General features: G+C 31.7%; 1 protein-coding gene across 1 annotated transcript in view; it reads left to right on the forward strand.

The window, feature by feature from the left end:
* The window catches only part of LOC131426656 (uncharacterized), a 234,547-nt gene that overhangs the window by 162,986 nt on the left and 58,573 nt on the right, over positions 1-12,988 (forward strand). Inside the window, exon 8 of the mRNA XM_058589528.1 lies at positions 1,481-1,707. Coding sequence (XP_058445511.1) covers positions 1,481-1,707 — 227 coding nt within the window. The remainder of the gene's footprint in view (positions 1-1,480; positions 1,708-12,988) is intronic.

Here is a 12,988-nt window from a genome sequence, read left to right on the forward strand (position 1 = left end):
ATTCCCAACTCAACCCGAGCGCAAACTCACAAGCGCCGAATAAAACTGGAAGATGAAAAAGTTTTGCAAGAATATTATATTTTGCTACCTCCACTTCGTTATGTTATATACCAAGTGGCAGACGGGTTACATTGTAGCTAGTTAAAAAGTTTCGGCAACATGCATAAAATCTTATAGCAAACTATTTTCCATTAAGTTGCTTTGCTGTTTTCATCGAACGGTCTGACGGTCTTTGAAATCTTCAATCAAAGCAACCTGTATTTAATATGAAAGTCCGACAGTCTGCACTGTAACAAAAAAAGAACATGACAAATCACATGCCATTGGCAATAATACTCTCTTAATTTAAAAAATTCTATAGCCAAGTTCCAGGATAAGAGTCATTCCCGAAAAATATTTTGCTATCAATAATCATCTAATTCCCTGTCTCCCATTCGGAGAAGATTCAGCGTCCACCATTTCGGTTTCCTCGCCAAGCATCCAGGAAACCGTTTTACTTTCCGGACAGCCAGCATCGTTAGTCTCTTTTCTTTATTTCCGTTTTTTTTTCTCTGCGCGCGCTCTTCTTCCCGACAACCCCCTAAACTGGAAGCGCAATAAAAGTTACTCCAAAACGTTTGCCCCGCCGCGGTACGATGGCAATTTCACGAAGCTGATGTTTTTTCGCAATAAATTTCAACAAATTACGTGTTGATCAAGTCGCGTGTCAGAGTACACTTTAGCAACTTTTTTTTTCTACCCCCACCACCACCACCACCAACCACACGAGGGGTTCCGTCTCATCAATCCTAAAAGTGTCCGTCCCCACCGGAGTTGTACGGCGATGATTCTGGTGCCACTATCCGATATGCGGGCTAATCCTTTCACACTGTCACGTCACGTGACACGGGTTGGAGAACGGGTATCTTGCGCTTGGTCGTCTGGTCGAGCTTTTCCGTAAGTAGAGTTGAATTCAATTTCATTTTTCTTCTTCTCCAAACTAAGACCTGATCATCGGAAAAGTTTTTTTTTTCGATTTGCCACAAAATGCCAAATCGAGTGAGCTCCCGATGTCCTAGTTTTGCTCCGGTCTGTTTCGGTATTTTGTCCCTTTACAGCTTGCAGCTGTGACTTTCTGTCTCTTCACCCATTCGAACAGTCACAGTAGTCAAAGACGGCGGTGACTTTTTTTTCTCTGGACTTTTCTATGACGACGATGATGTGCGGAAAGTTTTCTACGCTCTCGCAGTAGGCGACTGTTTGTTACTTTGGCTGAGTGATTTTTAGTCTTGTTTTCGTTAGTGTCTTGAAAAGTTTTCCACCCGTGCCAAGTAAACATTGTGGAGGATCTGTAGCGGTTGCAGATGCCTAGGCGAATAATGATGACGAAACTTAAGACATACGGGAGAAAGTTCGTCACTGTGCAAAATCATTTTTTATTCATCGGTGTTTGTTTGTTCAAACGAATTAAAAATTCATTCGTTTTCTTTCCTGTCGACAGAACTTCCTACGACCGTAAGTACCGACGGCATGTGAATGACGCGATCGGTGCCGGTGAGCCCCGCAAGGTACACCGTGTCTCGGCCAGCTACAGTCAGCTATCGATCCGGATCACGGAGGCACTGACCAACAACCTGGGCCGGATAGAGATCACCTGTCTGGCGACGATTCCGGCTCACGTCGAACCGGGTGAGCAGTACGCGGACTACAAGACGTCGCTGATCAAGTGTAAGTAATTTTCCGATTATGAATCCCAATCTCCAAAATTCAAACTTTCCTCTGAGAGAGTGATGAGATTTTGATCGAGAATATCTCTTTTTGTATCTAAAGTATCAACATAAATTTTGCTACATGTGATCAGAAATATGATCAGCAATTTATGATTAAATTTTTAACGGTTTGAAACAATCATCAAAAACTCAAAAATTAGATTTTTCATAATTTTCGGAAGCAACCTACTCTAGTTTAGATGCACCGTTTTACAATTCTGGAAGCGAAGCAGTAAAAGTTACAGAATTTTACGCAATCAATCAACGAGAACGATTCGTTCTATACTCGGAAGTGTGAAAGAAGCATGTCAGTTTTATTCGTATTCACGTCCTCCAGTTAGGTCTGTGACATTAATCACTCGCTTTTTTATTATGGTGTTTACTTCAAAACAACATTTTCAATATGTTATTCCTCTTTGGATATATTATTGATCATTATTATTAATTTAAAACATTGCTTTTTTTGTTTTCTTCGTTGTTTGATTACCGATTTGGTTACGTTTCGAGCTACTTCTTTTTGTAATTTCCAATTAGGGTCATCGGTGTTATTACGTATTTAATTTCCCATCTATATTTCTATTTCTATACATTCCAATATGCGCTTTTTTTTCGTTTTGTTCTAGTTTCTATTTATCATTTTCCTATTTTTACAATAAATTTCTCATTTTCCTATTTTTCAAGTTTAATTTTCCACGTTCTTACTTCAATTTTTACAATATTTCTTTCATTTTGTTCTATTTTCCATTTTTAACTTTTTGGTGGTCACAATAATTTGTAATTTTTATTTTTATTTTCTTTCTGTTCTATTTGCATATTTCTATCTAAATTTTTTCGTACATTGTTTTTTGTTGTTTACTATATTTTCGATACTTTTATGTCTTTTCTTCAATTTTCTCTTAAAATTTTCATAATTCTGTTTTCTTAGTATTCATACATATTCAACTTTCATATTTAATTTTTCGTTTGTTCATTTTCGTTAATTCATAGGATATTTAAAAAATTTCTAGTTTCCAATGAAAAAATTGGTAGAAAACTGAATTTTTTGAATCAAATTCGTCGTTGTTTAAGTTCGTTTTGGTTTCGTTTCGTGTTAATCTTTCATATTATTTTACAATAAATATTTCATATATTTTCATTTTCCTTTATCATTTCTTCAATTTTTTTTTCATAGTTTTCAAAATTATGTTTTCTTAGTCTTCGTAGTTATTCCGTTTTCATAATCTATTTTTTGTTTGTTATATTTTATTTTGTACTATTCATTTTCCGTTTTCAGTAATTCATTGGACATGAGTGTTCAATTTTCCATATTCTTATTTAAATTTTTTCGTACCTTATTTTATTTTTTTTATCATTTTCCAATGTTCTTTTATCATTTCTTCAACTATCTCTCATATTGTTCAGAATTCTGTTTTCTTAGTCTTCGTAGTTATTCCATTTTCATAATCTATTTTTTTGTTTGTTATATTTTATGCTGAATTATTCATTTCCCGCTTTCGGTAATTCATCGGATATTTTAAATTTTTAGATTTTTTTTTGGAAAAATGGGTAAAACACTAAATTTTTTTAACGTGTTTGTCATTGTTTGATTTCCGTTTTGGCTTTGTTTCGTGTTACTCTCTCATATTTTTTTTTAATTTTTAATAAGGGTCATCGTTGTTATAACGTACTTCTTTTCAATCTATATTTCTTTTTTATGTATTACAACATTCGCTTTTCATACGCCATGTGTAATGTGTTGTTTTTATTTTGTTGTATTTTTCATTTATTATTTCCCTATTGTTACAATACTTTTCATTTGTTTTTTACTTTTATATTCCTTCTGTTCAATTTTCCATATTCTTATTTCAATTTGTCATTTTCCGACTTTTACAATGAATTTTTCATTTGTTTTTCATTTTTCAACTCCCATTTATTCTTCCATATTTTTATTTAAATATTTACATTATTTTTTATCTATTTCTCATTAATTAATTTCCGATTTTGCAACAAATTTTTCATTTTTCGATGCCTTCTGCTCAATTTTCCTTATTCTTATTTCAAATTTTTTGTTCACGATTTTATATTTTTCCTATATTTTCGACGTTCTTTTATCCTATTTTAATTTTTTTATATTATTTTTAATTCATTTTTTTAATTCTTCGCAGTTATTTCATTTTTATAATTCTCTTAGTCTTCGTAGTTATTCTATTTTCATAATTTATTTTTTAATTTTTCGTTATTCATTTTACGTTTTCGGTAATTCATAGTATTTTTAAAATTTCCATTGGAAAAATGGGTGAAATACTTTTTTTTTAATCGTATTCGACGTATTTTTAATTTTCCTATATTTTCGACGTTGTTTTATCCTATCTTCAATATTTAATATTTTTTTAATTTCATTTTTTACGTAGTTATTTCGTTTTCAAATTCGGAAAATCGAAATATCAGTTTTTTTTTTATTATGGTTTTCAATTTTCCGTTGTTTACCGTTTTTTAATGTTCATTTTACAGTACAATATTTTTATTCATTAAGCAGTTTTTTCCATTATTTTGATGTTCTTTGGTTCTTTTTTGAATTTTCCATTTCATTTTTCAAAATTCTATTTGCTCTGTCTTTATAATTATTCCTTTTTCATAATTTATTATCTATTTTTCATTTTCTATTCTCCGTTATTCATAAGATATTTTTAATTTTTCAATGGTAAAATCGCATTATCAATTTTTAAATGTTTTTTTTTTCCTCTTATTTTATCATGGTTTTCAATATTCCGTTTTCTATTTTTCATTCATTAAGTTTTATTTTTGTTCTCCATTCATTGTTTCTCATTTTTCCATTCCAATGCCTTCATTTGGTTTATTATTTTTGGTTTATTTGATTAATCTTATATTTTCATACTGTTTCTCAATGCTCGTTTTGCAGTATAATATTTTTATTCATTCAGCAGTTTTATTTTCTATGTTATGTTGAGCATTCTTCAATTTTCTATTCTATTTTTTCAAATCCCATTTCCACAGTCTTCGTAGTTACTACGTTTTCATAATTTATTTTCTGTTTGTTTTTTTTTTCTAGTTTGCGTTCTGAATTTTTCATTTTCGGTATAAGGATATTTTAATTTTTTTAAATTTCCAATGGAAAAATCGAAATATCGGATTTTATTTTCTACTGTCTTTTCCTTTATTATGGCTTTCAATTTTTCGTTGTATGCCGTTTCGTAATTTTCATTTTACAGTAAAATATTTATATATATATATATATATATATATATATATATATATATATATATATATATATATATATATATATATATATATATATATATATATATTTAGTAGTTTTATTTCGATGTGATTTTGTTTTATTCTCAATTTTCTATTGTATTTTTCAAAATTCCAATTTTCCTGTCTTTGTAGTTATTCCCTTTACATAATTTATTTTCTGTTTTGCAATTGGAAAATCGAAATATCAGTTATAATTTTCTATTGTCTTCTCCACTTACTTTTATATGATTTTCTATTTTCCTTTTTCTATTTTTGATTCATCAAATTTTATATGTGTTCTCCAATCATTGTTTCTCATTTTTCGTTTCCAATGTCTTCATTTGGTTTATTTATTTATCTTCAATTTGCATATCTCTGTTTTCATACCGTTTCTCAATACATGTTTATCAGTATAAAATTTTTATTAATTTAGCAGTTTTATTTTCCAATATTTTTTTGTATATTGTTTAATTTTTATTTTATTTTTCAAAATCCCATTTTCACAACCTTCGTAGTTACTCCAATTGCATGGTTTATTCTCTGTTTGTTATTTTCTATTTAGCGTCATTCTTGTTCCGTTTCCGGTAATTCAGTCAATATCCGCTTTTCTTACGGCATTTCTAATACGTTTTTTTCATTTTATTCTTTATCTCTTTATTTTATTCTGCATCTTTATATATTCTTTATTGATTTATTTTTTTCCTATTTTAACAAATAAATTTTTCTTTTGCTTTTCATTTTTCTATTTTTTCTGTTTTGTTTTTCATATTCATATTTCTTTGTTTGCATGTTTTTTTCATTTTGTTCTATTTTGCAATAATCACTTTCTGATTTAAAAAAAAGCATTCATTTTTATTTTTCTATTCCTCTATTAGTTTTTCGTATTCATATTTCAATTTTTCCGTACAAATTTTATATATTTTTTAATGTTCTTTTCTCATTTCTTCAATTTTATATTTTATTTTCCAAATTTCAATTTCCTTAGGCTTCGTAGTTATTACCTTTTTCATAATTATTTTCTTGTTATTTTCTATTATACCTTATTCATTTTCCGTTTTCCATCATTCATTGAGTAAATTCAGTTTGTTTTCTATTTTCCAATGGGAAAATCCAATTATCAGCAATTATTTACTATTCTTCTTACTTTAATGTGGTTATCATTTTTGCATTCATCAAACTTTTTCCGTTCTTCATTCAGTGTTTCTCATTTTCCGTTTCCAATGCCTTCGTTTCGTTTATAAATTTTTGGTTTACAAAACTCATCTTCTGTTTGTATATCTCTGTTTTCGTTTACCGTTTCTCAATTTTCGTTTTACAGTACAATATTTTTCTTCGTTTATCAATTTTATTTTCTATTATGTTGTCCATCTTTTGTTGTTATTCCCTTTACATAATTTATTTTCTGTTTTTTTTTTTATATTTCTTGTTCTCTCTTTCCCGTTATTTATTGAATATTCTACAATTTTTTCAATGGGAAATTCGTAATATCAGTAATTATTTTATATTATCTTTTCCTCTAACTTTGTTATGGTTTTCGCTCTTCCGTTTCCTATCTTCCATGTATTAAATTTCATTTTCATGCTTCGTTCAATGTTTTCATTTTCTATTTTCGATACTCTAATTTGTTGTTTAGTTTTTATATCCCTATTTCCATGTACCGTTTCTCATTTGTCGTTTTGCAGTTCTTTTGGCTGGTTTTCAATCTTCTATTATACTTCTTAAAATATAATTTTCTCAGTCTTCGTAGTTATTCAAATTTGAAATTTTTCGGAATATCGAAATATCAATCGTTGTTTTCTATTGTCTTTTTCTTTATAATAATTATCAGTATTCCCGATCAGATGGTAATAACAAAATTATAACAACTGGAGTAATTTATTTCAGAAATATTTTGTAACAAATTTTGAAATATTTTTGGCTGGTAAGCTGTTAAAATAACAAAAATCATAACAAAAAAGACTCTAGCTGGAACAAAATCATAACAGATTTTGAAACGTTTGTATCACAATTATTATTGAATTTGATATAACTACAGAAGTCCGAAAGCAGAAATTTATAACAATAGTTGTAAAAAATTAGATAGCAAATTTAACACAGAAAAACTATTTCACAGCTAACTTTTAGCATCGTTTCAATTCAAAATTGTTGAATGATTTTTTTATTTAGCGATCTGATTTCTGCTTTTAGTTTTTTGAATTTCTGATAATTATATTTCGATATAAAGTAACGAAAGAACTCATTTTTTTAATTAATGAACTTCATCATGAGTCTTGCAAATGAAAATAAAACATCATAACTGATTTTGTTATTGTATTGTTATCAAAAGTTTTAACTTTCAACAATTTTCATTTGTTAAATATCTCGAAATAACTCAAATTGTTATACATATCAACTATTGATATACTTGTGTTATGATTTTGTTATGTGAATCTGATCGGGTTTCTTTTTCTATTCTTCATTCATTTAATTTCATTTCCGTTCTCCATTCAGCGTTTCTCATTTTCGTTACCCATTTATGTTTCCCTTTTATGTGTTTCAATATCCACTCTCCATACGTCATTTTTGATATATTTTTTATTTTGTCTTATTTTTTCATGTGTTATTTTTCAATTTCTTTTTAGTTTTGTATTCCTCTGTATTTTTCTTATATACTTTTGCTTCTTCTTGTTTTCAATTTCAATGATCTTTCTTTTTCAGTTTCCCACAATTCATTGAAAATTGTAATTTTTTTCTATTTTCCAATGAAAAAATCGAAATATCAGTACTTCCCATTTTCCGTTTCCAATTCGTTCATTTCGTTTATTATTTTTTGGTTTACATAATTCATCCTCAGTTTGTATATCTCTGCTTTCATTTATCGTTTCTCAAGTTTCGGTTTGCAGTACAATGTTGTTATTCATTTAGCAGTTTTATTTTCTGTTATTTCCATGTACTTTTGCCATTTCTTCAATTTTCTGCTTTATTTTTCAAAGTTTCATTTGCTTACTCCATTTTCATAATTTATTTTCTGCTTGATTTTGTCTATCTTACGTTTTTCATTTGCGGTATTAATTGAGAGTTTCAACGTCGTTAAACTGGAAACGAAATTTGTTTGAATTAAGAATTTTATCATTTTGTTTTACTCAAATTGAATTGCCACTGAGAGATTCAATCGGTTTTCGTTGGTCGTTACCGGATGGATCTTCACTTTTCTAGTTGAAGAGTTGCAACGTTACCTCATCTGCTGCGTACTTCCGTACTTCAATACTTCCAGAACAAAAAAAAACAAGTTACTCGTTTCCCATTTCCCTGTCAGCATAAGACCAAAGATCACACCAGGATTGTAAGCTCGATTTAGAGTTAGATCATGAGATGTTAAGAATCGAATCAAAATACATCAGTTGTGTGAAATACTGTAACCGTATTAACAAAGCAATAGCTGAAATATATCTTCAACTTTCCGATCTGAAATAAAATCGAATATTCTTAAAACAATACTCAAAAATCAGAAATGGAAAACGACACCGTAAAACGTCAACCTACACACAAAAATAGCACTTGTCGTCATATTCCAATAAATTAACCATCACCCACTCGAAAAAAGTTAACGCCCAGCAGGCCATGATGATGACGGCAACGCACAGTCGCACGGGGGGTCGCCCGGTTGTCACACGCCATGTAGCAGAAATTTGTGTCACATAAAAGTCCACTGACAAAACCCGAGTAGCAGCAGCAGCAGTGAAGATTCCTCCGCGCACCGCTCATCACCGGTTTCCGAAATGTCAGCAAGAAAGTAACGAAGCGCCATGTATTTCAGTTTTAGTTCCGTTCTGTTCAGTAAAAAGTACTAACTAATGCAACTGACATGCGAAATGCTGTGTGGTGTTCAACAATTTTAGCGAGCAGAGTGTGGGTATCTTATTTTTGTTCCACGACGAACGAATCCGTAGGTGGCAAAGCTCGAAAAAAGCAAATGAACGGGCTACGTAATTGCTTCGGATGTAATGAGAAACGTTTTACTGCAGATTTTGGGGTAAAACTTAATAGCGAAAGCGCTCTCGCAGGTTGCTTTGATCTAAACTTGCTGTTGGTGGCAGATTACCGTGTATTTGGAGCTGATAGTTTGCGGTTATAACATGTGTGTACAAACAAAATTTCACGTGTGATCTGTTTTCGAGTTTGTGGCGGAACCGACACAAATAAGTTCTACCGCAATTAATTCCCTTTCTTTTGACAATGCCGGTATAAATATCGTTACTCATAAGTAATGATCCGCCATTACACCGTACTTCATTTCCGTTCATCGTTTATTGATAAAAATTGAGAAAACATTTTTAGATCCCATCCCATGCCTGCCTTCTCATTCACACGCAGTCGTTCGATAAACAGTTCGCCTGACAGTGCGTGTATTGATATGGAAAAATACTCGTTAATCATAGCCTGCTACTAGCGTCCCCCGTTGCCATGAGGAGCCGAGGTCTCAGTAGACCGAGAGTCACATTGATGAAGTGCGGCCAATATTTTCCACCGAGCGTTGACAGTGGAAATTTTGCGTTCTAGTTTTCAATTACGCGTTTCGGAAATTGATTGCTCGATGTCTCAGCGTGAAGGAGGCCTCCGCAGTTAACGGAAGCTCCTTTATTTGAATTATTAGAGACAATTAGTCACTTCCGTCAGGCGCGGTTCCTATTGGCGGTTGCGGGTTCGATGAATTGGATGGAAGAAGAGAAAAAAATACCAACCAATAGAAGCGATATTTTGTTGGGCCTATTAGTGGTCAGATCGTTGACATGACATGAAAGCTATTTTCAGCATTAATTTTGTATCCATGCCGTCGTCCCACGAAGAATTGTTTTTTTTTTGTTCGGCTTTATTTCAATTGTTAATTTACTGGTCGTAAATTTGTTGTACATGCGAGAAACAAAAATCGACGAAAAAAAAATTGCACTTTTTTTCCCAATGCAATCGCAGTTAGCCGTGCAAATTGCTTACTCAGTCGTAAAAAAAATAAAGGAAAATTATTAAATACACTGAAACGAAATGAGCGCTACATGGCGAATGGCAGCGGATGTTCAGCGTCTGCGGTCGGTATCATGAATGAAGAAAAAAAAATAAAAATGATGCAATTGTGTGATAAAAAGAAAATTTCGTCTTGTGAAAATCTACCCGAGTGGAGGAAGCTAAAATAAAGCGAAGGAAAAAATCTACAAAAAAAATGTGCCTTTTGCCCGTTATTGACCCGACGACGACATCTACGTGGGGAAGAAAAGAACGATGATACACCGGAATGGTCACAGGGTTCACGGATGGTAACCGGTTACGGGATTGTTCGTCCTACTGGGACAAAAGAACTTCAGAGCAACAGAGGAAGGAGAGAGAGATGTAACTGATGGCTATAATAACGATCATTACGATGATGGCAGGAAGAAATGTACCGAGAATTGAAGCAATTCTTCATTTTCTTCTTAACAATGTCGCTGACGAACGTAGCAGGCGGCGGCGAAATCGACGAATGCGTTTTTGAAACACGCCACCAACACAAGCCAGTCATGAAACTCGCGCTAAGACGTAATATCAAAAGCGAAAAATGAACTACGAGAAAAATGATAAATGCATAAAATATAACGATAAATGTAAAATGAAAATATGAAATGGAAAATGGCAAAATACTGCATGAATACAGAATCAACAATAGGGTAGCTTCTAGCAAACGAGTCGATTGGAGGTTTGCATACATGAGGCCATCTTTTTTCCGACTCGAAACCAATTAGTTTCTCGGTAATATTTACATTTTGTGGCGCAATTTTCCATGTCTGATTTTTGAGCATTGGTGTAAGAATATTCTTTTTTTTTCAGATCGGAAAAAGGGAGCTATATTTCATCTGATGTATTTGGATTCGATTCTTAACTTTGCATGGTCTCTAACTGTAATGCGAGCTTCTAATCCTGATGTGATCTTTGGTCTTATGCTGACAGGGAAATGGGAAACGAGTAACTATTATGTTTATCGATCCGGAAACTATCACCGAAAACCGATTGGAAACTCGGTAATTTGAATGTGAAAACTGCGTTGAATCCAGTGTGTTATTGATAGAAAGTTACGAAGGTATTGTAGAAATGGCAGCACATCCAGTGGCATAGCACGAGATCTCGTTCAAATACCACTCAAACACTTGTGTGAGATAATAGAGGGTAAGTTTTTGCACTATAGCTTGACCAAGGCGTTCACATGAGCTAACGGAAATCAAATTCTCTGAGCGTTTAGATCTCATCTAGAGAGAGAGTCGAATAACTTGTCAATAAACAATTGATGTGACAGGCGATCTGTGGGTGCGGTAAATTCAGCAAACCGTGCATAACGACTAGCACAAGAATGCCTCCAGAAGCGTTTGTTGTCCTTCCTCAGGTCCAACGAAGGAGACACGCTGTTTTGGAGAGATTTGGCATCGCGCCGTTACGCGAAACAGGTGCTGACAAAACCCACCAAATTCGTCAGAACTGGACAATTATGAAATAAGAGCTTCGGAAAACGAGCTAATGGAAATCAAATGATGAATTAGATGATTAGATAACATCTAGTGAGAGTTCGGATAAGATCTAAGGAGTTTTGTTTCGAGGTTTGTCGAATGGTTTGCCAATAAGTACAACATTAGTTTAAATCTGAAATAATGTTGTTACTTCCAATTATGAAAAATGTTTTCAACGTATTTAGAAAATAAAAAAGCCATCGTTCTTGATTGGCCGATTGATTCTCCAGACATGAATCCTATAGAGAACATTTGTAAAGTTTCAAAGAATGCTCCTACAATCAAGCAGGATCTGATTCGTGTATATTTCTAACTGTTTGAATTATTCGAATATCAGATTTTTTAAATTTCAATGTTTTTTATCCTTAAATTTTCCAATTACTGGACAGAATTTCTCGTTTTCTGACTCTCCTCTCAGTTTCAAATTATCAAACTTTGTAAATTTTTTGATGTTATAAATCCAGCTATTTCATGTTTCTGAATTTCCAATTTCACAAAACTTCTAAAATTCAGATATTCTGATTTCACAAATGTCGGTATCTCCGACATTATGAATTTGTATTTTTACTTTTTCTCAAATTCAGATTTTCTGTACTTCGATAATCTAAGTTTCTGAATAATTAATCCAGAATAATTTCCGAATCTCGGAACTTCAGAATACCTAAATTTGGCCGTTCTTCATATTTTTGGGATTTTCAAGTTTTAAAATTGCCAAATGTTTAAATTTTTGAATTTCCAAATTTCAAAATTTCGAATTTTTTTATTTTCAAATAGCTGAACGGAATTTTCGAGCTTCAAAATATCTAATTTTGTGAATTTCTTGATTTCATAAATTCAACTGTTCCCTATTTCTGAATTTCCACCTTCCCGAATTAATAAGAATGAGAATTGCTTACCTAGCAAATTTCACTCCGATAATCTATGTTTCGGGTTTTCTGGATCTCTGAATTCCGAAATTACAGAATACTTAAATGTTTGAATACTTCAATTTATCAATTTCATATTTTCCGGATTGTGGGGTTTTGGAATTTTGAAATTATTTGAACTTTTGAAGTTGAAAATTTCAGATTTTTTTTATTCTCGAATTTTTTTAGTACTGAACGGAATTTTCGGTTTTCTGAATCTCTGAACTTTATACTATCTAATTTTGTTATTTCTTGATTTCGTAAATCCAGCGGATATCTGAGTTTCCAATTACCGAAATTTCTAAGATTCAGAATTTCTAACTTTAAAACTTTCGGGTTTTTCGATGTTATGGATTTCATAGTTTTACAATTGCTATCGAATTTTGAATTCTTCATTTTCTAGTTTTTTTTAAATTTTTCTAATTCAGGTTCCCTGTGCTCTAAGTTTCGAGTTTTGTGGATCATGAATTTCATATTTAGGAATTTCTGTTTGAATTTTTGTTCGGAGTTTCCAAATTTCAGAATTTCAATATTTTTTTCCTTTTATTTTCAAATTTCCGTTCAGTAAGGAAATTTCTGTTTTCTGCATCTT

This window comes from Malaya genurostris, chromosome 1 (genome assembly GCF_030247185.1).
Source record: "Malaya genurostris strain Urasoe2022 chromosome 1, Malgen_1.1, whole genome shotgun sequence".
NCBI lineage: Eukaryota > Metazoa > Arthropoda > Insecta > Diptera > Culicidae > Malaya > Malaya genurostris.